The sequence below is a fragment of the Bombina bombina genome, chromosome 1, assembly GCF_027579735.1.
Source record: "Bombina bombina isolate aBomBom1 chromosome 1, aBomBom1.pri, whole genome shotgun sequence".
NCBI lineage: Eukaryota > Metazoa > Chordata > Amphibia > Anura > Bombinatoridae > Bombina > Bombina bombina.
Genome location: NC_069499.1, coordinates 417938488 through 417965082, shown reverse-complemented (window position 1 = coordinate 417965082; position 26595 = coordinate 417938488). Strand labels below are relative to the sequence as shown.

The 26595-nt window shown below is 40.8% G+C and overlaps 1 protein-coding gene across 2 annotated transcripts in view; it reads left to right on the top strand.

Annotated features, from left to right (window-relative positions):
* Positions 1-26595, top strand: part of LY75 (lymphocyte antigen 75) — a 1208875-nt gene that overhangs the window by 1120948 nt on the left and 61332 nt on the right. For both annotated transcript variants that reach the window (XM_053698349.1, XM_053698347.1), the window contains 4 exons: positions 12301-12459; positions 14229-14351; positions 14449-14643; positions 14774-14997. In XM_053698349.1, coding sequence (XP_053554324.1) covers positions 12301-12459; positions 14229-14351; positions 14449-14643; positions 14774-14997 — 701 coding nt within the window. The remainder of the gene's footprint in view (positions 1-12300; positions 12460-14228; positions 14352-14448; positions 14644-14773; positions 14998-26595) is intronic.

The window sequence follows — 26595 nt, the reverse complement described above, 5'->3', positions numbered from 1 at the left end:
GGCTATGCAATACTGGGGAATGAGTTATAAAGGGATTATCTATCTTTTTAAACAATACAAATTCTGATGTAGACTGTCCCTTTAACACCTCTATTCAGTCTGAGTTGGCTAGTTTGTCTCACCTTTCTGAGGATGATCTAACCTCAGTTGCATCTGAAGGTGAGCTTTCGGAATCAGAGGTATCTGAAATTAAATCTCCTACTCCTGAGGAGCCAAATTTTAGGTTTAAGGTTGAACACCTTCGCTTTCTTTTGAAGGAAGTATTGTCTATCCTAGAGGTTCCGGACGCTAAGCTTCCTGAGTAACTTATTATCCCTAAATTAGATAGGGTCTATGAGGAGAAGAAGGTTCCTGAAACATTCCCGGTACCCGTATGAATTGCGAAAATTATTTCAAGAGAATGGGAAAATATTGGAACTCCTTTCTCCCCTTCTTCTACCTTTTAAGAAGCTGTTTCCGGTCCCCGAATCACATTTAGAATTATGGAACTCTATACCTAAGGTAGATTGGGCAATTTCTACTCTCGCCAAGTGTACTACTATCCTTCTAAAGCAGTGTTTCCCAACCGTGTTTCTAAAGTACCCCCAACAGGCCTGGTTTTTATTATAGCTGAACAAGTGCACAGGTGAAGTAATCAGCTGATCAGTATCAACCTGCTCTCATCCATCAGCTGATTATTTCACCTGTGCTCTAGTTCAGCTATAATGAAAACCAGGACTGTTGGGGGAACTTGAGTACAGCGGTTGGGAAACACTGCTCTAGAGGATAGCTTCTCTTTTAGGTATGGCGTACTTATCTTCATTGGTGTGAGGAACGCAGTCTTCCATGGCATAAGGTGAAGGTTACCTGAATTCTGTTCTTTCTCCAAGATGGTTTGGAGAAGGGTTTATCTGCCAGTTCTCTGAAGGGTCAGATCTCGGCCCTGTCAGTCATACTGCACAAGAGATTATTAAGGGTGGGAGTAGGTGCGCTAAAAAAGCTAAAGGTATCTGTGAAAAATAATGGGATATGTGTACCACTTTAAATCTAAGGGTATATCAGACAAAATCTCCCTATCTTCCAAATCCATATAGCAAATATGCTAGTGAACCTCAAATAAGTGACTAGTAAAATGTTTGCAAGTGAAATAAGTGAAATGTTGCACGTGAATTCTAGTGCATATAACCTTTGTTTACACTCTAAATGACGTTATATATTAAGAATACTGGGGGTGAATAAAAACTCTTATATATATATATATATATATACAATATAATATAATGTGTACAGCATATAGTGTGCCGCAAATGTGATTCTAAATACCTGGAATATAAATTACAAATGTGACCAATGTGAAAGGTTATTATAATAAAAAAATGTGAATTTATTGCCCAAACTACATAGCACATCTACCAAATGGCAGGATAACTTATTACAGATGTCGGGGACGTCTCCCCAGGTAAACTAATAAATCCTAAAAAGTTAGAACATACATATAAAACATTAACATAGATGTAAACAAATTTAAAACCATAGAACCATAAAATGATACACAATGTATTCCACGTTAACCTCAGAAATCATGGACCAACGAAGCTTCCCTATTTGGTACATAATGTCCAAGGAACAGTCTGAAATTACAGATATTAATGATATGTATCATTCCGAGAACCGTTCAGTTCGGAGTTTTTGGGCCAAATGCCGTAGATGGTAATTTATACAAAGTCTTATGCCTCAATGGCACTTACAGTTCCAGAAACGGATTTGTGTTAGATGCAGAAAATACAAAGTTACCTTGTCTTCTTAGTGCTCCAAATTGAGCCGTTACAGATTACTCGCCTCCAATCTTACCCAGTGCGCCACATGTAACTTGGCGCTTTACGTCACCAGCAGGGTTTCTGAGTGCTGGTTGTTTTTTGTGTGGCTCAGAATCGATATTTCCCATTCATAAGGCACATCAGTATTTCCCTGCACTTAGTGCTATGCCCGCTAGGGAATGATGAAACTGGACGAAGTTGTAAATTAATGAAAAATAACCCGGGTTATCACAAATTAAAGTTTGGTTTTTCCAATGGACAGAAAGTGGGGATTTCCACAGTTTATATGATATTATATAGGTAGCAGTCACAGAGATCAACGCGTTTCGCTCTCAAAAGAGCTTTATCAAGATATCTATTTAGGAGCACTAGTTCCATTTTTTGTTTAAGTTCTTTTGTCATAGCTAGTTCTAAATTATGCATTAAATCTGAAATGTTGGTAGTATTATCTGTAATATTATGGCATGGATTATTATCATCACCCATATCTAAATAGATTTTGTCTCTAAATTCAAAAAGGTCCTCCATATGTGTATAGGATTACTCACCAAAAAAATATAATATTAAAAAGTGTGAAAACGAGTCTCAATAACCTATGAATGTAGTGTATCCTGCAGCAAAAACTACTGAGGGATAAGGGTGCAATTTAAGAAAAATTGATAATAAAAGTGCGCTGGAAAAAGGATATCAAACACCTCCCTAAAAAGACAATATCCCTGCTAAATTGTCTAAGGTATGCAAAAAGTTAGAAAAACTAGTTAGAGGGAGGGCGCATAAAAGCCAAAGATATCACCAATGGGATTATATGTCAAATATTTATTTAAAAAACGGATCGATTTGATATAAAAAGATTTTTACCAATTAATATAAGGGACGTCTCCCCATAACAATAAAATTGTTAAAATGCAAAGAAACCAAATTAATATTTATACATCAAATTTATAAACCTTGAATAAACCCAGATGGCTATCGGTATATAATATTGCTGAACAGTATAAATGTTACAAATGAATACCTCCTGATTGCAGACAATTAATGGGAGAAACAATGTCTCTTAATGTTGATCACTTGTTACCCAATATTGATACAGTTCTGTTTAAAGAGGGGGGTTTTCTGCTCATATAGAGCTACTGATAGCAGATGGACACGTTAGGTGTCTTGTTTTGAATGGAAGAAATAATACATGTTTATATCATGGCGAAGTTCTAACCAGCAAAAGATATATACCACTCTTACTTAGCAATGGATAAAATAGATTATACCTTTGTTTTCCGTTGAATCAAAAGATGTGTTTTCCTTACAAGTAGCGTGTACGTTACCCTTTCAAATTGCGACGAGTCTGGCTTACTCCTGCTCGGTATCTGTCCTCAAGCGGGTAGCTCCGTGTATCTCTCGGCGTCTGACGTCACCTGTGATGTTCCGTTTCCAGGGGAAAGCCAAATGATCAGCTGTTCCTACCTGCTGTAGTATTATCCGCCAAAGTAGAGCCCTGCACTTAGTGCTATGCACGCAGGATAGGAGTATGTAGTGGGTATATGATAGCCCTTCCAACTACAGCTCCAAAAAGGATTTCTTATGAGATAATCGCTGGGAATAATAAGAATAGTGGATAACCCGGGTTATCTTTGAGAGTCAGTAGATGATGATATAGATATAAAAACAATATGTCACACTGTCACACAACGATGCGTTTCGCCCTTCTGTGGGCTTTATCAAGATAGTAGTGGCATGTAACAAAGGCCTTTATAAAGGGGTGTTCTTAACTGTGATTGGTTAGAGTCCAAGTTAGTACTCTTCATTCAGGTGGTGTTTGATTCACATTATTTAAGGAGGTATATACAAATACTTTTCATTAAGGTGATATTTGATTCACATTCTTTAAGGAGGTATATACAAATTCTTTTCAATAAAGTGATATTTAAATCACATTCTTTAAGGAGGTATATACAAATTGTCTGCAATCAACCTCATATAAGGTTACCAAAAACATTTTTTTGTATTACTTACATCTCTCCTTCCTTTTTCTTAATACACAGCCCAAACTAGCAATTGAATTATTGTCATATATAATATATACAAAACAGAGAAGCATGGACAAGATTTAGGTTATAAAAAAGATGTTTATTATATTAAGTTAATTTACTCTTATTCATATTAGAAAAAAAAGGGGAACATTTTTTTCTTTGATAGGGTATTAGACTACATTTGTATATATTGTCTGTGTGAGTTACATGGAGCTACCCGCTCGAGGACAGATACCGAGCAGGAGTAAGCCAGTGTCATACTCTGCAAGAGAGCAGGTTCAGGAGTTGGGAGCTGTTGTTTATAAATTTGATGTATAAATATTAATTTGGTTTCTTTGCATTTTAACAATTTTATTGTTATGGGGAGACGTCCCTTATATTAATTGGTAAAAATCCTTTTATATCAAATCGATCTGTTTTTTAAATAAATATTTGACATATAATCCCATTGGTGATATCTTTGGCTTTTATGCGCCCTCCCTCTAACTAGTTTCTCCTACATTGGTGTGTCCGGTCCACGGCTTCATCCTTACTTGTGGGATATTCTCATTCCCTACAGGAAATGGCAAAGAGAGCACACAGCAAAAGCTGTCCATATAGCCCCCCCTCTGGCTCCGCCCCCCAGTCATTCTCTTTGCCACTCTGAACAAGTAGCATCTCCACGGGGATGGTAAAGAGTATGTGGTGTTAGTTGTAGTTTTATTTCTTCTATCAAGAGTTTGTTATTTTAAAATAGTGCCGGTTTGTACTATTTACTCTACAACAGAAAGTGATGAAGATTTCTGTTAAAAGAGGAGTATGATTTTAGCACCAGTAACTAAAATCCATTGCTGTTCCCACGCAGGACTGTTGAAACCAGAGAACTTCAGTTGGGGGGAACAGTTTGCAGACTTATCTGCTTCAGGTATGACCAGTCTCTTTTCTAACAAGACCTAGTAATGCTAGAAGACTGTCAGTTTTTCCCTTAGGGGATCGGTAAGCCATTTTCTTAGACTCAGTAACAGAATTGAGGCTTATAAATTGGGCTCTATGCTGGTTGACACTATTGTGGGCTAAATCGATTTGTTTTTATCATATTTATATGACATTTGGAGTGTTTTGTGAACTTTGAAACACTTTTGGGAACGTTTATTTGCGCCTGGCAGTTGTTTAGACAGCTAATCTAGTCAGAAAGGCCCCTTCACTCTGGTATGCAGAGGGAGGAGGCCTCATTTTCGCGCCTCAGTTGCGCAGTTACTTTCTATAGGCAGTGCATGCAGCTTCACGTGAGAGGGTCCTGTGGCTGAGAAAAGGACTCAGGAAGGCTTATTTCTGTGGTGAATAACCCCTAAGGAAGGTAAAAGCCGCAGCAAAGTCTGTGGCAGGGACTGTATTGAACTATTAGCTCCGGTTTGCTCATTTAAGGGTTTTTTAAGGGTTTAGAGACTTGAAATTTGGTGTGCAATACTTTCAAAGCATTAAGACACTGGGGTGTAAATTTCATAAAGATCGGATATTTCTTTGATAGTTTTTCGAACATTCAGAAATAAAGTGTGCTCTTTTTATTATTTAAAGAGACAGTAACGGTTTTGTTTAATTTTGTTTTTATTTTGTTTTTATTGCATTAATAGCCTGCCAAAATCTGTCTAACATGTCTGTACCTTCAGATAGCATATGTGCAAATTGTGCCATGGCGTCCAAACAAAGTAAGGACAGTACTGTCACATTTAATAAGGTTGCCCAAGATGATTCTTCAAATGAAGGTAGTGGGGATAGTTCATCATCCTCTCCTTCTGTGTCAACACCAGTTTTGCCCGCGCAGGCGATACCTAGTACATCTAGCGCGCCAATGCTTGTTACTATGCAGCAATTAACAGCAGTAATGGATAATTCTATAGCAGCTCTTTTATCCAAACTGCCAGCTTTTCCCAGAAAGCGTGATTGCTCAGTTTTAAATACAGAGGATGAGCAAGTAGACGCTGACGATAATTTATCTGTTATACCCTCACATCATTCGGAGTTGGCAGTGAGGGAAGGTCTGTCTGAGGGAGAAATCTCAGATTCAGGAAAAATTTCTCAGCAGGCAGAACCTGATATCGTGGCATTTAAATTTAAGCTAGAACATCTCCGCGCCCTGCTTAAGGAGGTGCTAGCTACTCTTGATGATTGTGATTCTTTGGTGATTCCAGAGAAGTTGTGCAAAATGGACAAATTCTTAGAGGTCCCAGTGCACGCTGACGCTTTTCCGATACCTAAGAGGGTGGCGGACATAGTGACTAAGGAGTGGGAAAAGCCAGGTGTACCTTTTGTTCCACCTCCTATATTTAAGAAAATGTTCCCCATTGTCGACCCCAGAAGGGACGCATGGCAAACGGTCCCTAAGGTAGAGGGGGAAGTTTCAACGTTAGCCAAGCGCACAACTATTCCTATAGAGGACAGTTGCGCTTTCAAAGATCCTATGGATAAAAAATTGGAAGGATTGCTTAAAAAGATTTTTGTTCAGCAAGGTTTCCTTCTTCAACCAATTTCGTGCATTATTCCTGTCACCACGGCGGCAGGCTTTTGGGTTCAAGGAACTAGAAAATTCGCTCCAAAAGGAGACTCCATATGATGAAGTCATGGACAGAATTCACGCACTAAAGTTGGCTAATTCCTTTATTTTGGATGCCGCTTTTCAATTGGCAAAATTAGCGGCGAAAAATTCAGGTTTTGCAATAGTGGCGCGCAGGGCGCTTTGGCTAAAATCTTGGTCGGCAGATGTGTCGTCCAAAACAAAATTGCTTAATATTCCTTTCAAAGGTAAGACCCTTTTCGGGCCAGAATTGAAGGGGATTATTTCAGACATCACTGGGGGAAAGGGCCATGCCCTCCCACAGGATAGGCCTTTCAAGGCTAAGAACAAATCTAATTTTCGTTCCTTTCGCAATTTCAGGAACGGACCGGCTTCTAACTCTGCAGCCTCTAGACAAGAGGGTAACGCTTCCCAGCCTAAACCAGTATGGAAACCATTGCAAGGCTGGAACAAGGGTAAACAGGCCAAGAAGCCTGCTGCTGCTACCAAGACAGCATGAAGAGGTAGCCCCCGATCCGGGACCGGATCTAGTAGGGGGCAGACTTTCTCTCTTTGCTCAGGCTTGGGCAAGAGATGTTCCGGATCCCTGGGCACTAGAAATAGTCTCTCAGGGGTATCTTCTAGAGTTCAAGGAACTTCCTCCAAGGGGAAGGTTCCACATGTCTCGCTTATCTTCAGACCAGATAAAGAGACAGGCATTTTTACATTGCGTAGGAGACCTATTAAAGATGGGAGTGATACACCCAGTTCCAACAGCGGAACAAGGTCTGGGTTTTTACTCAAACCTGTTTGTAGTTCCCAAAAAAGAGGGAACTTTCAGGCCAATTCTGGATTTGAAAATTCTAAACAAATTCCTCAGAGTTCCATCATTCAAAATGGAAACCATTCGGACGATTTTACCAACAATCCAGGAGGGTCAATATATGACTACCGTGGACTTAAAGGATGCGTACCTGCATATTCCTATCCACAAAGATCATCATCAGTTCCTGAGGTTCGCCTTTTTGGACAAACATTACCAGTTCGTGGCTCTTCCATTCGGTTTAGCTACTGCTCCCAGAATTTTCACAAAGGTGCTAGGGTCTCTTCTAGCGGTCCTAAGACCGAGGGACATTGCTGTAGCACCTTACCTAGACGACATTCTAATCCAAGCGTCGTCCCTTTCCAAAGCAAGGGCTCATACAGACATTGTTTTAGCCTTTCTCAGGTCTCACGGGTGGAAGGTGAACATAGAAAAGAGTTCCCTGTCTCCGTCCACAAGGGTTCCCTTTCTGGGAACAATAATAGATTCTGTGGAAATGAAGATTTTTCTGACAGAGGTCAGAAAGTTAAAGCTTCTAAACGCTTGTCGAGTTCTTCAATCTTTTCCTCAGCCTTCCATAGCTCAGTGCATGGAGGTAATAGGACTAATGGTTGCAGCAATGGACGTGGTTCCTTTTGCTCAAATTCATTTAAGACCATTGCAACTGTGCATGCTCAAACAGTGGAATGGGGATTATGCAGACTTGTCTCCCCAGATTCAAGTAGACCAGGTAACCAGAGACTCACTCCTCTGGTGGTTGACTCAGGATCACCTGTCTCAGGGAATGAGTTTCCGCAGACCAGAGTGGGTCATTGTCACGACCGACGCCAGTCTCTTAGGCTGGGGCGCGGTCTGGGACTCCCTGAAAGCTCAGGGTCTATGGTCTCGGGAAGAGTCTCTTCTCCCGATAAACATTTTGGAACTGAGGGCGATATTCAATGCGCTCCTGGCTTGGCCTCAACTAGCGAAGGCCAGATTCATAAGATTTCAGTCGGACAACATGACGACTGTAGCGTACATCAATCATCAGGGGGGAACAAAGAGTTCCTTGGCGATGAGAGAGGTATCCAAGATCATCAAATGGGCGGAGGATCACTTCTGCCATCTTTCTGCAATTCACATCCCAGGAGTAGACAACTGGGAGGCGGATTATTTGAGTCGTCAGACTTTCCATCCGGGGGAGTGGGAACTTCATCCGGAGGTCTTTGCCCAGTTAACTCAGCTATGGGGCATTCCAGATATGGATCTGATGGCGTCTCGTCAGAACTCCAAGGTTCCTCGCTACGGGTCCAGATCCAGGGATCCCAAGGCGACACTAGTGGATGCATTGGTGGCGCCTTGGTCGTTCAATCTAGCTTATGTGTTTCCACCGTTCCCTCTCCTTCCCAGGCTTGTAGCCAGGATCAAACAGGAGAAGGCCTCGGTGATTCTAATAGCTCCTGCATGGCCACGCAGGACTTGGTATGCAGACCTGGTGAATATGTCATCGGCTCCACCATGGAAGCTACCGTTGAGGCAGGACCTTCTAGTACAAGGTCCATTCGAACATCCAAATCTAGTCTCTCTGCAACTGACTGCATGGAAATTGAACGCTTGATTTTGTCTAAGCGTGGGTTTTCAGATTCGGTTATAGATACTCTGGTTCAAGCCCGAAAACCTGTGACTAGGAAAATTTACCAGAAGATATGGCAAAAATATATCTGTTGGTGCGAATCCAAGGGATACTCTTGGAGTAAAATTAAAATTCCTAGGATACTTTCCTTTCTCCAAGAGGGTTTGGATAAAGGTTTGTCAGCTAGTTCTCTTAAAGGACAGATATCTGCTCTGTCTGTTTTGTTGCACAAACGTCTGGCAGCAGTGCCAGATGTACAGGCGTTTGTACAGGCGTTAGTCAGAATCAAGCCTGTCTACAGACCCATGACTCCTCCTTGGAGCCTAAACTTAGTTCTTTCAGTTCTTCAAGGGGTTCCGTTTGAACCGTTACATTCCATAGATATTAAGTTACTATCTTGGAAAGTTCTGTTTTTGGTTGCTATTTCTTCTGCTAGAAGAGTTTCTGAATTATCTGCTTTGCAGTGTACTTCTCCCTATCTGGTATTCCATACAGATAAGGTAGTTTTACGTACCAAGCCTGGTTTTCTTCCAAAAGTTGTTCCTTCTCTGTGTCCGAATCCAGCTTCGAAGAAGGAACGTTTGTTACATAACCTAGATGTGGTTCGTGCTTTAAAATTCTATTTAGAAGCAACAAAAGATTTCAGACAGACATCATCCTTGTTTGTCGTCTATTCTGGTAAGAGGAGAGGGCAGAAAGCTACTGCTACTTCTCTTTCTTTTTGGCTGAAAAGCATCATCCGATTGGCTTATGAGACTGCCGGACGGCAGCCTCCTGAACGTATTACAGCTCACTCTACTAGAGCTGTGGCTTCCACTTGGGCCTTCAAGAATGAGGCTTCTGTTGAACAGATCTGTAAGGCAGCGACTTGGTCTTCTCTGCATACTTTTGCCAAATTTTACAAATTCGATACTTATGCTTTTTCGGAGGCTGTTTTTGGGAGAAAGGTTTTGCAAGCTGTGGTGCCTTCCGTTTAGGTTACCTGACTTGTTCCCTCCCTTCATCCGTGTCCTAAAGCTTTGGTATTGGTTCCCACAAGTAAGGATGAAGCCGTGGACCGGACACACCAATGTAGGAGAAAACAGAATTTATGTTTACCTGATAAATTTCTTTCTCCTACGGTGTGTCCGGTCCACGGCCCGCCCTGGCTTTTAGTCAAGTTTAAAATTTTTATTTTCTGTACACTACAGTCACCACGGCACCTTATAGTTTCTCCTTTTTCTCCTAACCGTCGGTCGAATGACTGGGGGGCGGAGCCAGAGGGGGGGCTATATGGACAGCTTTTGCTGTGTGCTCTCTTTGCCATTTCCTGTAGGGAATGAGAATATCCCACAAGTAAGGATGAAGCCGTGGACCGGACACACCGTAGGAGAAAGAAATTTATCAGGTAAACATAAATTCTGTTTTTTCTAGCTTTTTGCATACCTTAGACAATTTAGCAGGGATATTGTCTTTTTAGGGAGGTGTTTGATATCCTTTTTCCAGCGCACTTCTATTATCAATTTTTCTTAGATGTTTTATATGTATGTTCTAACTTTTTAGGATTTATTAGTTTATCTGGGGAGACGTCCCCGACATCTGTAATAAGTTATCCTGCCATTTGGTAGATGTGCTATATAGTTTGGGCAATAAATTCAAATTTTTTATTATAATAACCTTTCACATTGGTCACATTTGTAATTTATATTCCAGGTATTTAGAATCACATTTGCGGCGCACTATATGCTGTACACATTATATTATGTTGTATATATATATATATTCGACACACGACAACTCTATCCACTTTTAATATCGATATCGAAATACAGAACTCAGAGTGTAATTGCAGGATGCATATTGTTTGATCTATTAAGAGTTTTTATTCACCCCCAGTATTCTTAATATATAACGTAATTTAGAGTTTAAACAAAGGTTATATGCACTAGAATTCACGTGCAACATTTCACTTATTTCACTTGCAAACATTTTACTAGTCACTTATTTGAGCTTCACTAGCATATTTGCTATATAGATTTGGAAGATAGGGAGATTTTGTCTGATATACCCTTAGATTTAAAGTGGTACACATATCCCATTATTTTTCACAGATACCTTTAGCTTTTTTTAGCGCACCTACTCCCACCCTTAATAATAGCATTTTCACTTTGAAAAGAACGAAGGACCTTTTCTAACTGTAAGGTGTTTGGTATCTTTTAATATATCCAGCGCTCTACTATATAACCATATATACATGCACAAGAGATGAGCAGACCTTCCGGACGTCCAGTCCTTTGTTCAGGCTCTGGCTTGGATCAGGCCTGTGTTTAAACCTGTTGCTCCTCCTTGGAGCCTCAACCTTGTTCTTCGTGTTTTGCAGCAGGCTCCGTTTGATCCTATGCATTCTGTTGATCTTAAACATCTATCCTGGAAGGTTTTGTTTTTGTTGGCTATTGTTTCGACTCACAGAGTTTCTAAGCTTTCTGCTTTACAGTGTGATCTGCCTTAGCTTATTTTTCATGCCGATAAGGCGTAGTCTCAAATCGCAACATCATACAGGAAATTGTTGTTCCTTCCCTTTGTCCTAATCCTCCTTCCTCAGAGGAATGTTTGCTCCACAATCTAGACATTGTATGTGCCTTAAAATTCTATCTCCAGGCTACTAAGGATTTCAGGCAATCCTCTTCCTTGTTTGTGTTATACTCTGGTAATCGCAGGGGTCAGAAGGCCATTGCGACTTAATTATCTTTCTGGCTGAGAAGTATCATCCGTTTGGCTTATGAGACGGCTGGACAACAGCCTCCTGAGTCCTGAGAGGATAACAGGTCATTCCACTAGAACAGTTTCTTCTTCCTGGGTTTTCAAGAATGAAGCTTCTATGGATCAGATTTATAAGGCAGCTACCTGGTCCTCCTTACATACTTTTTCAAAATTCTATAAATTTGATGTTTTTGCTTTGGCGGAAGCAGCTTTTTGGAGAAAAAGTGTTACAGGCTGTGGTGCCCTCAGATGGGTTTGCCTTTACTTTTTTGCCCTCCATTTTTATTTATGCAGTGTCCTCTGGAGCTTGGGTATTGGTTCCCAACAGTAATGAATAAAGTCATGGACTTTCCCAGACTATGGTAAGAAAACAAAATGTATGCTTACCAGATAAATTCCTTTCTTTCCTGGTAGGGAGAGTCCACGACCCCGCCCATAATATTTTTTAGGCGGCTTCCCTTTATATTTTATTCTGGCACCTCTATACCCTGTTTCTCCTGCTTTTCCTTGTTCCCTCGGCCGAATGACTGGGGGAATAGGGGAAGTAGAGGGATCCTGGTGGCCAGGTGTTGATATTCCCAACAGTAATGAATGAAGTTGTGGACTCTCCCTGCTAGGAAAGAAAGGAATTTATCTGGTAAGCATAAATTTTGTTTGTTTTTTTTTATTATTATTATTATTATTATTATAAGAATTGTACTACATTTTAAAACACTCTTTTTAGACAATGAAAACAATTGAGTTTTTTGACTTCTTAATGTAATCCTGTTTTCCAGATGAAATGGAGAAGCCTTCTGAGAACATAAAGTGCCCTCACACAATAGAAAATGTTCCATGGATTCCATTTCAGAATAGTTGTTATGCTTTTCTGTTATCACATGAAAGATGGCCCTCAAATCAAACCAGCAAAGGTCACAGTGTCTGCAGGAAACTCCGTATGTAATATAAAAAAGTTGTGTGTTTTTTCTGTTTACTGCCATTACATTTTCTTCAAACTAGATCATCATCAAGCACCACTACGGGGCTGATATTTTGGGAGGAATGTTTTATGGCAGCTCCATTTTTCAGCTTTATCATAACGCTGTCATTTAGAAACTACCTGATAAATATGTGTCACTAATTGATAGTCGCTACTACCAGCCCAGTATGGATATTCTAGTTCCAGCTACAATAACCACTGGTACCTATTATGTTTTCTTTTAATGCTTAAAGTAGAACGGTGGGCTTTATAGCAAATGGGGATCTAGACAAAGCATTATTGTGGTGAAGGGGGTTGCAGTAAACCAGTGTTTTTCAACCAGTGTGCCGTGGCACACTAGTGTGCCGTGAGAGATCCTCAGGTGTGCCACGGCAGACTGACAACAGTGTGACATATTTTTTAAACTTTGCTTGTTTTTTACTCCCAGTGCAGGGGTAGTTTGTAGTAGGCATGGCATAACAGCACAATACATACAGTATGTGTGTGTTTGTGTGTATATATATATACTGTATTAGGCTACAATGTGTGATTTTTTTAACATTTTGGGATGGTGGTGTGCCACAGGATTTTTTAATGTAAAAAAGTGTGCCACGGCAAAAAAAAGGTTAAACATCACTGCAGTAAGGGTTTATTATAGTGGGGGAGGTGTAGAAGGTTGGGAATTAATTGGAGGAGGGTTGCCACTGTTTCTAGCTGTAGGGTTGTCAATAAGTTTAGTGTTTGAGTAGTGGGGGTCACAGGTTTTATTACTGTATCGGGGTTAGAAGGGGATAAGCTGAAACTATGTACACAAGAATGTTGAACCTGTGGCATGCAAAAAAGATTGTGCTGGTACGCCACCCCGGTCATGAATGCAAAATCATCTTTCTGTAATTTTACATCTTGAGTTATAAAAATAAATTATGCTTAATTACCATCACCAGTTTGGGCTCACGCTATAAAAATGTTAGCCACCCCATATGAAAAACACCTAATAATAATAGTATGTACCAGTTTTACATAGGTATCATTTGAATTGAGATTTAGCCTTTCTTTTGGCTAGTGTAATGACTGCACCAGGTCAAAGAAAAACTTTTTTAAAGGCCTAGCAACAGATCTGCTTGCAACCTTATGCTACAGGGCTTGGTAAAATATATTGCACCACTATTTTGATTGTTGTTTGTGACAAAGTTGTAAGTATTTACTGCTAATGTTACAAATAATTGTGATAGGTTTGAGATTTAGGGGTCGATTTATCAAGCTCCGTATGGAGCTTGATGCCCCTGTTTCTGCGCGAGCCTGCAGGAAAGAGAAGTTATGAAGCAGCGGTCTAAAGACCGCTGCTCCATAACTTGTCCGCCTGCTCTGAGGCAGCGGACAGAAATCAACCCGATCCTATACGATCGGGTTGATTGACACCCCCTGCTAGTAGCCAATTGGCCCTGAATCTGCAGGGGGCAGCATTGCACCAGCAGTTCACAAGAACTGCTGGTGCAATGATAAATGCCGACAGCTTACGCTGTTGGCATTTATCGATGTGCGGCGGACATGATACGCTACAGTGTATCATGTCCGCTCGCACTATGATAAATCTACCCCTTAGCCTTTTTTTCTTTCATAGAAGATTTAGCATACAGTATAATAGTTTCCTCAAACTAAAACATTGTAATGAAAAATCATTGAACTATTTAAATATGTAGCTTACCCTTTTATATTGTAACCTTTCATTATTAACTTGTTTCCCAGATCCAGATGCATATGTCTTGAGTATTAGAGATGAAGAGGAGAATGCCTTTGTGTTTGATCAAATTCAGCCATACAGGGCTCTTGCACGTTGGGTCTGGTTGGGAGTTATTTATAATGTAAATGGTGAGATCTAAATAGTTTTCTTCTAACACATTTTTATACTAAATTTTACATATTTTTTTTCTTTTATGATATTACACTCTGTATATTTTCCCCCTAGGAAAACAACTTATGTGGCATGATGAGACCTACGTAAAATACTCAAACTGGAGGTTTGGAAGACCAGATGTTGTAAACAATAGTTTTTATGCAGCCATGAATGTAGATGGTTCTTGGGATATCTTCCTCTATCCAGATTTTTTCCGAACTCTGTTTTTAAAACATCATAGCATTGTGGCTTGCAAAATAGAATTTGGTATGTTTGTCTCCTTTCTCATTTTTGTTGGATTTACAAGTTCTGAGAACAGATAAATATATTTGACAAAAGTATTATAATTCTTTACATATTTTTATGTGAAGTTTAAAATATATATATAATTTTTTAGATCAAAACGAGGACTACAAAAGGCCATTGCCATCTGAAATGCCTTATGAGAACAATATATATTATATAATTAAAAAAAGGCTTACCTGGAACCAAGCTGTGAGAGAGTGTAAAGAAGGCGGTGGCAACTTGGCCAGCATGCATGATGATATACAGCAGTTATTTTTGGAAAATATTGTGCGGCATGATGGGTTTCCACTCTGGATTGGATTGTCAAATCCTGGTGTAAGCATACTATTTTTAATACATTTCTGTGAATAAGTTTCCTTTGCTTGGTATAATACTCTGTTACCAAGCTTAGCTTGTTTTCTAGGCAGATTGACAAGTCAACCTTATGAATCTCCCCGTAGTCTTTTATTTCTGCTTTTAATGAAGATGCTTTTCCTGTTTGATTTTACATTGGGGCAGCAAAACCCGGTAGCTACTAAGGGCTAGATTACAAGTGGAGTGCTAATTTATCACACACCCATTTCCGAGCTAGCGATAAATAACCAGCAATTACAGATCTCTGGTTAATTTTCTAAATGTCTCCCGATTGCCCATAAAATAAAGTGGTGTGTTTTGGTTTTACAATAAAAAAAAACTTTATTTTTAAAAATATAACTGCTAAAAGCAGTTATAAGGGGTTAAAAGTGGCGAGTGTGGGGTGTTAGAAAACAAACGGCATTGAAAAAGTGCCTTTACATTGCAGTCAATGGGGACTGTGTTATTTCTGTAAAATTTTCTGTGTGTACGCTTATATACAAATATATTTATGTGTATATAACTACCTAATGTATTTGGGGAAGTGGATCCAAAGGATTATTTATCTCATTTTAAAATAAGGGAGTCGTTAGGTAACAGCTTATTGCCTATCTATCAGATGCCTTTCATGGTGCTCTGATATTTAAACATTTCATTAGCACCCCAAAATAAGCACTAGAACAGGACAAAAGACACCACTTTCAATAGAAAGGTCACAGATTGCCCACGTTGAATATAAAGTTTTCACATGGCAGAGACTGATTTGAATGGTGGCATTCCTCTTGGAAAGCAGATCTTCATGTTTATACAATTACAAATATAGTTTACATATTTATATTGCAGCTGTATGAAGTGGAAAACATTTAAAAGTGTTTTTATACACAGTGGTGCCCCCCAAAGGTGGTCTTTAGCACTATGATTCAAAATGCACACTTAATCCTTAAAGAGTACAAAAAAAAAAAGATGATTGCAGAGTTTTATTTTTAAAATCTATCCATGTTCAAAGACCAGACAGTTTTTAATTAGTCGATATGAAATTATTTAATTATTAATAATTAAAATTGGCTGATAAAATGTTAGCATATGTTTAATAACCACATAAAGTCAGTCTCTCTCAAAAGATTCCCAGATCCAAAGAGCAAAATAAATAAGAGATTAGTTCAGTTATACAGCTACCTGTGGAATAATGCTAAGCATCCAGCCATGTTGACCAAGAAACAGCTACATACTATCAAAATTGACTCTAATTGAAAATGAAAGGGTTACTTAGGCATTGGGGAAACAAGTACTTGCAATAGCATCATTGTACATTATGTTCACTAAGTCTGTTCCATTATTGACATTTGCAGTGCAAGTTTCTAATTGAAGTCCTGTATGGGCCCTAACCCTGAAATGATTCACAGAACTAGTATGTGGGTCTATAATTTATACAGGTGTACCTCATTTTATTGCGCTTCGCTTTATTGCGTTTCCAAGATATTGCTCTTTTTAGAAATTGAAGGTTTGTGGCAACCCTGTGTTGAGCAAGTCTATTGGTGCCATTTTTCAAACATATATACACATATAAACACATGAATACACATATATACACACCTATATATACACAACACCAGCAAGAAACATATGACTTACTGAAGGCTCAGATGATAGTTAAAAATTGTTTTAGCAATAACATTTTTTTTCTTTCCAATGGCATGGAGAGTCCACAAATCTAGTCTGAAGAAAATTATGTTTTATCCTTTATTGGGTAGTTTCCCTGCAAGCAAGAATTGGGTTAATGCTGTGTCCATGTAATCCTCTTGAGTAAGAGTTGTGGTGACTGTTAGCTGTTGGAGGTCGGCAGGGTAGTCCTTGCTTCTCCTTCAACAATTTATGCTAGCCCTTATATGGATAAACCAGGGTTGGTTACTCTGCTTTTCCACTCTATCCAGGTCCCTGTCAGAAGTCGTCAGGATCTGTCAGATCTGGGAGGCTGTACCTGCCCTAAAGATGGAACTCTAGAGGCAAGTGCTTATTTCCTTCTAGGTTAGAAGGCTCAGCACTTTGGGAGTTAATCCCTCTATTTAGAATATGGAGTCTGTGGGCAATTATATACAAATCTCTTCAACCTTGGGATTTAAATCATGGGCAGTTGATACAGGGCACTGTGTGTGATATGAACTATAAATATTCCTCTATTTGAGAATATTTTTATTGGGACTGAGGCATACATATAGAGGCATGTAAACGAGGAGGGTACAAAACAGGATCATAGGGGACTCTTAGAAGACATAAGATGTATGATTTCTACTGTTAGGAAGCTCTTAACAAATCTTCCATTTGTATTACATAGTGCAGCGTATTTGCGTGCTTTCCCCTGCTATATCTACTGGTTCTAAAAGATTTACCCTCAGAGCCCTCTGCCTCTCAGGAATATGTTGCTCCTGACATCTTCTCCTCAAGTGTCCTCGCCCCTATCTGTTACACAAGCAGTGCCCTGCGGTTCCACTCAGTTTGGGCCTGGGGGTGTATTTTTACCAGGTGATTTTGCAGCACAGTGTCTGAGTGCCTTACCTATCTCAGGTAAGAGAAAAAGAAAATCTAAGAATATATCCTCTAAGAAATATCTTCTAATGCTGAGGCTGCCTTGGTCAGTTTATCCCAATTATCTGAGGATGACCATTCTTCAGTAGCCTTTGAAGGCAAAATCTCTGATTCTGATACTACTGTGGTTAATTCTGTGGAATCAGAGGAGGTTAGTTTTAGAATTAAGCTTGAGCACCTCCGTTTGTTACTTAAGGAGGTTCTGGCTACTCTGGAGGATTCAGAATCCACAGTCGCGGAGACTCCTAAGGTCAATAAACTTAATAGATTTTTTGATGTTAAGCCCAGATCTGTGCAAGTATTTCCTGTTCCTGATCGTATGTCTGACATAATTACTCTCCTGTTTTTAAGAAAATGGTTCCTGTTGCAGACTCTGTGTGGGAGCCCTGGCGTACTGTTCCTAAGGTGGATGGAGCTATATCCACATTATATCCACATTAGCTAAGAGAACTATGATTCCTCTAGAGCAGTGTTTCCCAACTGCGGTCTTCAAATCCCCCCAACAGGCCTGGTTTTCATCATAGCTGAACCAGTGCACAGGTGAAGTAATCAGTTGATCAGTAACCATCCTGCTCTCATCCATCACCTCATTGTTTCACCTGTGCTCTATTTTAGCTATAATGAAAACCAGGACTGGATACTTGAGGATCACGGCTGGGAAACACTGCTCTAGAGGATAGTACCTCTTTTAAAGATCCTATGGATAGGAAACTGGAGGGGTACTTAAGGAAGATTTTTCTACACCAAGGTCTGCTATGGCAACCAGTTGCCAGTATGGCGGTGGTCGCAGGTGCGGCCTCTTATTGGTGTAACTCCTTATCTGATCTAATTTTGGAGGAGAATTTTGTGGAAGAGATCCAAGACAGGATTAAGGCTTTGAAGCTGGCAAATACCTTCATTTGTGATGCCAGTATGCAGGTTGTGCGTCTGAGTGCAAAGACTTCCAATCTTGTTATTGTTTCTCGTAGAGCCTTTTGGCTAAAGTCTTAGTCGGCTGACATGGTTTCCAAGTCTCTAGACTCTTCTCTCTTCCTTTCAAAGGGAAGACCTTGTTTGGTCCTAGCCTGGATGGGTCGTCAAGCTTCTAATTTTCGTTCCTTTTGCAATTTGAAAGGACAGAAATTCCCTTCCTCTTCTAAAACTGAAGAGACCAAGCCCTCCTGGAGATCCAACCAACCTTAGAATAAGGGCAAGCAGTCCAAGAAGCCTTCCTCTGAAAGCATTAGCATAAAGGGTTTGCCCCCAATCCGAGAATGGATCAAGTAGGGGGCAGACTTTCTCTTTTTCAAAAGGCCTGGACTCACTATGTCCCAGATCCTTGGTCGGTGAAAGTGGTCTCTCAGGGATACAAGATAGGTTTCAAATCTTGTCCTCCGAGAAGCAGATTTCTCCTGTCAAGAATTTCAGCAAATCAGGAAAAAGAGAGGCATTCTTAAAATGTGTCAGGGATCTTTCTTCTCTAGGAGTAATCTTTCCAGTTCCTCTGGCAGAACAAGGCAGAGGATTTTATTCCAATCTGTTTGTGGTTCCCAAGAAAGAAGGAACTTTTTGACCTATTTTGGACCTGAAGTGCCTCAACAAACTTCTCAGGGTTTCGTCCTTCAAAATGGAGATTAGTCATTCCATTATTCCTTTGGTTCAGAAGGGTCAATTCATGACCACCATCGATATGAAGGACGCTTATCTTCATGTTCCTATTCACAAGGATCATTTTAAATTCCTGCAGTTTGCCTTTCTGGACAAACACTTTCAATTTGTAGCCCTCCCTTTCGGCCTAGAAACAGTGTGGCCCTCTCTGCATAAGTTTGCTTAAAAAGGGTATTGCACGATGCCTCAATATTGAGGCATCGCTGCTATACCCTGAAAGCGATTACGAACACTTCAAGCGCTTGAAAACACTGAGGACATGCAGGGTATGTCCTTGGTCATTAACTAGCAGTTTTTGTAGGATGTACCCTGCACGTCCTTGGTCATTTAGGGGTAAATAAAGGTTGTTTTTTAGGAATAATGGTATTGCATTCATATATGCACAATGTGTCATTTTTCTGGGGCAGAAAATCCTCTGATAACCCAAGAAACCACTGGGTGCAAATATACAAATGATGGCCCTGAATTTCCAGTCACTTAAAGGAACATTCCAGTCAAAACACACAGAGAAAAGGAAGCACCTCATAGGGTGGGTAAGTCCTATGTACCATATAAACAGTGTGAAGACAAATGGCAATTCACAGATTTGATGGCACTAAAAGTAGTGTGATTGGCATGTACTGGAAAATACATTTCCCCCAGTTGGACAGCCTAAACCGCAGCTGTCCATCCCCATGATGTCACACTCGCGTTTGGTGAGGATTTCAAACGGACTGTGACATCACTGTCAATGCAGAAGCTCATGTCCGAGCTATTCAGACACTGCCTCTTACACAACAGGGTGTAAACCGCTAATATGTATCAACATTAAAACAGGTAAAATTATATAATCAATGCTTCTAGAAAGAGAATGGCAACAAATGAAGCTACATACAGTGGCATGTAGAAAAAGTGGAAAAGTCTTCAAAAGTTAAAATATTTATTCATAAAAGCAATGAGTTCTTCAGACTATGAGCATTCATTCAAAACACAGGTTTATGTCATCATAAAACCCGCCTCCAAATGCCAGTTCAGACATTGGAGGTGTAATAGTTAAAGGGACATGATATGCAAAACAAACGCAATGGTTTCAACATAGAGGAGCTTTCCATATCAAATAAATTCTATGGTGTAATAAAATGATAGTTTAAAAAAACAACAACCGCAAAATACCATATGAAGCATTAAATAATAATAATAAAATTGAACGTGATAAGAATGGTATGTGTGGACATACCAAATGTGTGTAATCATGTGAAAGATTTGTGTAATATAGTGTAAAACTGCAGTGCAAAGACATGCTAATTAATAATAAATATAATGTGATGCTGCATATAAGTAATAATGATAACCTTCCATTGTGTTTGTATCATGTCACTTTAACTATTACACCCCATGTCTGACACGGCATTGGGAGGCAGGTTTATGATGATATAAATCTGTGTTTCTCCAACATAGGTGTGTCCGGTCCACGGCGTCATCCTTACTTGTGGGATATTCTCTTCCCCAACAGGAAATGGCAAAGAGCCCAGCAAAGCTGGTCACATGATCCCTCCTAGGCTCCGCCTACCCCAGTCATTCTCTTTGCCGTTGTACAGGCAACATCTCCACGGAGATGGCTTAGAGTTTTTTAGTGTTTAACTGTAGTTTTTATTATTCAATCAAGAGTTTGTTATTTTGAAATAGTGCTGGTATGTACTATTTACTCAGAAACAGAAAAGAGATGAAGATTTCTGTTTGTATGAGGAAAATGATTTTAGCAACCGTCACTAAAATCCATGGCTGTTCCACACAGGACTGTTGAGAGCAATTAACTTCAGTTGGGGGAACAGTGAGCAGTCTCTTGCTGCTTGAGGTATGACACATTCTAACAAGACGATGTAATGCTGGAAGCTGTCATTTTCCCTATGGGATCCGGTAAGCCATGTTTATTACGATCGTAAATAAGGGCTTCACAAGGGCTTATTAAGACTGTAGACTTTTTCTGGGCTAAATCGATTCATTATTAACACATATTTAGCCTTGAGGAATCATTTTATTTGGGTATTTGGATATAATAATATCGGCAGGCACTGTTTTAGACACCTTATTCTTTAGGGGCTTTCCCAAAGCATAGGCAGACCCTCAATTTTCGCGCCGGTGTTGCGCACTTGTTTTTGAGAGGCATGGCATGCAGTCGCATGTGAGAGGAGCTCTGATACTAGAAAAGACTTTCTGAAGGCGTCATTTGGTATCGTATTCCCCTTTGGGCTTGGTTGGGTCTCAGCAAAGCAGATACCAGGGACTGTAAAGGGGTTAAAGTTCAAAACGGCTCCGGTTCCGTTATTTTAAGGGTTAAAGCTTCCAAATTTGGTGTGCAATACTTTTAAGGCTTTAAGACACTGTGGTGAAAATTTGGTGAATTTTGAACAATTCCTTCATGTTTTTTCGCAATTGCAGTAATAAAGTGTGTTCAGTTTAAAATTTAAAGTGACAGTAACGGTTTTATTTTAAAACGTTTTTTGTACTTTGTTATCAAGTTTATGCCTGTTTAACATGTCTGAACTACCAGATAGACTGTGTTCTGAATGTGGGGAAGCCAGAATTCCTATTCATTTAAATAAATGTGATTTATGTGACAATGACAATGATGCCCAAGATGATTCCTCAAGTGAGGGGAGTAAGCATGGTACTGCATCATTCCCTCCTTCGTCTACACGAGTCTTGCCCACTCAGGAGGCCCCTAGTACATCTAGCGCGCCAATACTCCTTACTATGCAACAATTAACGGCTGTAATGGATAATTCTGTCAAAAACATTTTAGCCAAAATGAACACTTATCAGCGTAAGCGTGACTGCTCTGTTTTAGATACTGAAGAGCATGGCGACGCTGATAATAATGTTTCTGAAGGGCCCCTAACCCAGTCTGATGGGGCCAGGGAGGTTTTGTCTGAGGGAGAAATTACTGATTCAGGGAACATTTCTCAACAAGCTGAACCTGATGTGATTACATTTAAATTTAAGTTGGAACATCTCCGCATTCTGCTTAAGGAGGTATTATCCACTCTGGATGATTGTGACAAGTTGGTCATCCCAGAGAAACTATGTAAAATGGACAAGTTCCTAGAGGTGCCGGGGCTCCCAGAAGCTTTTCCTATACCCAAGCGGGTGGCGGACATTGTTAATAAAGAATGGGAAAGGCCCGGTATTCCTTTCGTCCCTCCCCCCATATTTAAAAAATTGTTTCCTATGGTCGACCCCAGAAAGGACTTATGGCAGACAGTCCCCAAGGTCGAGGGAGCGGTTTCCACTTTAAACAAACGCACCACTATACCCATAGAGGATAGTTGTGCTTTCAAAGATCCTATGGATAAAAAATTAGAAGGTTTGCTTAAAAAGATGTTTGTTCAGCAGGGTTACCTTCTACAACCAATTTCATGCGTTGTCCCTGTCGCTACAGCCGCATGTTTCTGGTTCGATGAGCTGATAAAGGCGGTCGATAGTGATTCTCCTCCTTATGAGGAGATTATGGACAGAATCAATGCTCTCAAATTGGCTAATTCTTTTACCCTAGACGCCACTTTGCAATTGGCTAGGTTAGCGGCTAAGAATTCTGGGTTTGCTATTGTGGCGCGCAGAGCGCTTTGGTTGAAATCTTGGTCGGCTGATGCGTCTTCCAAGAACAAGCTACTTAACATTCCTTTCAAGGGGAAAACGCTGTTTGGCCCTGACTTGAAAGAGATTATCTCTGATATCACTGGGGGTAAGGGCCACGCCCTTCCTCAGGATCGGCCTTTCAAGGCAAAAAATAAACCTAATTTTCGTCCCTTTCGTAGAAACGGACCAGCCCAAGGTGCTACGTCCTCTAAGCAAGAGGGTAATACTTCTCAAGCCAAGCCAGCTTGGAGACCAATGCAAGGCTGGAACAAGGGAAAGCAGGCCAAGAAACCTGCCACTGCTACCAAGACAGCATGAAATGTTGGCCCCCGATCCGGGACCGGATCTGGTGGGGGGCAGACTCTCTCTCTTCGCTCAGGCTTGGGCAAGAGATGTTCTGGATCCTTGGGCGCTAGAAATAGTCTCCCAAGGTTATCTTCTGGAATTCAAGGGGCTTCCCCCAAGGGGGAGGTTCCACAGGTCTCAGTTGTCTTCAGACCACATAAAAAGACAGGCATTCTTACATTGTGTAGAAGACCTGTTAAAAATGGGAGTGATTCATCCTGTTCCATTAAGAGAACAAGGGATGGGGTTCTACTCCAATCTGTTCATAGTTCCCAAAAAAGAGGGAACGTTCAGACCAATCTTAGATCTCAAGATTTTAAACAAGTTTCTCAAGGTTCCATCGTTCAAGATGGAAACCATTCGAACTATTCTTCCTTCCATCCAGGAAGGTCAATTCATGACCACGGTGGATTTAAAGGATGCGTATCTACATATTCCTATCCACAAGGAACATCATCGGTTCCTAAGGTTCGCATTCCTGGACAAGCATTACCAGTTTGTGGCGCTTCCTTTCGGATTAGCCACTGCTCTAAGGATTTTCACAAAGGTACTAGGGTCCCTTCTAGCTGTGCTAAGACCAAGGGGCATTGCTGTAGTACCTTACTTGGACGACATTCTGATTCAAGCGTCGTCCCTTCCTCAAGCAAAGGCTCACACGGACATAGTCCTGGCCTTTCTCAGATCTCACGGATGGAAAGTGAACGTGGAAAAGAGTTCTCTATCTCCGTCAACAAGGGTTCCCTTCTTGGGAACAATAATAGACTCCTTAGAAATGAGGATATTTCTGACAGAGGCCAGAAAAACAAAGCTTCTAGACTCTTGTTGGATACTTCATTCCGTTCCTCTTCCTTCCATAGCTCAGTGCATGGAAGTGATCGGGTTGATGGTAGCGGCAATGGACATAGTTCCTTTTGCGCGCATTCATCTAAGACCATTACAACTGTGCATGCTCAGTCAGTGGAATGGGGATTATACAGACTTGTCTCCGAAGATACAAGTAAATCAGAGGACCAGAGACTCACTCCGTTGGTGGCTGTCCCTGGACAACCTGTCACAAGGGATGACATTCCGCAGACCAGAGTGGGTCATTGTCACGACCGACGCCAGTCTGATGGGCTGGGGCGCGGTCTGGGGATCCCTGAAAGCTCAGGGTCTTTGGTCTCGGGAAGAATCTCTTCTACCGATAAATATTCTGGAACTGAGAGCGATATTCAATGCTCTCAAGGCTTGGCCTCAGCTAGCGAGGGCCAAGTTCATACGGTTTCAATCAGACAACATGACAACTGTTGCGTACATCAACCATCAGGGGGGAACAAGGAGTTCCCTAGCGATGGAAGAAGTGACCAAAATCATTCTATGGGCGGAGTCTCACTCCTGCCACCTGTCCGCTATCCACATCCCAGGAGTGGAAAATTGGGAAGCGGATTTTCTGAGTCGTCAGACATTGCATCCGGGGGAGTGGGAACTCCATCCGGAAATCTTTGCCCAAGTCACTCAGCTGTGGGGCATTCCAGACATGGATCTGATGGCCTCTCGTCAGAACTTCAAAGTTCCTTGCTACGGGTCCAGATCCAGGGATCCCAAGGCGGCTCTAGTGGATGCACTAGTAGCACCTTGGACCTTCAAACTAGCTTATGTGTTCCCGCCGTTTCCTCTCATCCCCAGGCTGGTAGCCAGGATCAATCAGGAGAGGGCGTCGGTGATCTTGATAGCTCCTGCGTGGCCACGCAGGACTTGGTATGCAGATCTGGTAAATATGTCATCGGCTCCACCTTGGAAGCTACCTTTGAGACGAGACCTTCTTGTTCAGGGTCCGTTCGAACATCCGAACCTGGTTTCACTCCAGCTGACTGCTTGGAGATTGAACGCTTGATCTTATCGAAGCGAGGGTTCTCAGATTCTGTTATCGATACTCTTGTTCAGGCCAGAAAGCCTGTAACTAGAAAGATTTACCACAAAATTTGGAAAAAATATATCTGTTGGTGTGAATCTAAAGGATTCCCTTGGGACAAGGTTAAGATTCCTAAGATTCTATCCTTCCTTCAAGAAGGATTGGAAAAAGGATTATCTGCAAGTTCCCTGAAGGGACAGATTTCTGCCTTGTCTGTGTTACTTCACAAAAAGCTGGCAGCTGTGCCAGATGTTCAAGCCTTTGTTCAGGCTCTGGTTAGAATTAAGCCTGTTTACAAACCTTTGACTCCTCCTTGGAGTCTCAATTTAGTTCTTTCAGTTCTTCAGGGGGTTCCGTTTGAACCCTTACATTCCGTTGATATTAAGTTATTATCTTGGAAAGTTTTGTTTTTAGTTGCAATTTCTTCTGCTAGAAGAGTTTCAGAATTATCTGCTCTGCAGTGTTCTCCTCCTTATCTGGTGTTCCATGCAGATAAGGTGGTTTTACGTACTAAACCTGGGTTTCTTCCTAAAGTTGTTTCTAACAAAAACATTAACCAGGAGATTATCGTACCTTCTCTGTGTCCGAAACCAGTTTCAAAGAAGGAACGTTTGTTGCACAATTTGGATGTTGTTCGCGCTCTAAAATTCTATTTAGATGCTACAAAGGATTTTAGACAAACATCTTCCTTGTTTGTTGTTTATTCCGGTAAAAGGAGAGGTCAAAAAGCAACTTCTACCTCTCTCTCTTTTTGGATTAAAAGCATCATCAGATTGGCTTACGAGACTGCCGGACGGCAGCCTCCCGAAAGAATCACAGCTCATTCCACTAGGGCTGTGGCTTCCACATGGGCCTTCAAGAACGAGGCTTCTGTTGATCAGATATGTAGGGCAGCGACTTGGTCTTCACTGCACACTTTTACCAAATTTTACAAGTTTGATACTTTTGCTTCTTCTGAGGCTATTTTTGGGAGAAAGGTTTTGCAAACCGTGGTGCCTTCCATTTAGGTGACCTGATTTGCTCCCTCCCTTCATCCGTGTCCTAAAGCTTTGGTATTGGTTCCCACAAGTAAGGATGACGCCGTGGACCGGACACACCTATGTTGGAGAAAACAGAATTTATGTTTACCTGATAAATTACTTTCTCCAACGGTGTGTCCGGTCCACGGCCCGCCCTGGTTTTTTTAATCAGGTCTGATGATTTATTTTCTTTAACTACAGTCACCACGGTACCATATGGTTTCTCCTATGCAAATTTTCCTCCTTAACGTCGGTCGAATGACTGGGGTAGGCGGAGCCTAGGAGGGATCATGTGACCAGCTTTGCTGGGCTCTTTGCCATTTCCTGTTGGGGAAGAGAATATCCCACAAGTAAGGATGACGCCGTGGACCGGACACACCGTTGGAGAAAGTAATTTATCAGGTAAACATAAATTCTGTTTTTTAATGACCGTTTATAACCTTGAATAAATGCTTTAACTTTTGAGGACTTTTTCTTCAT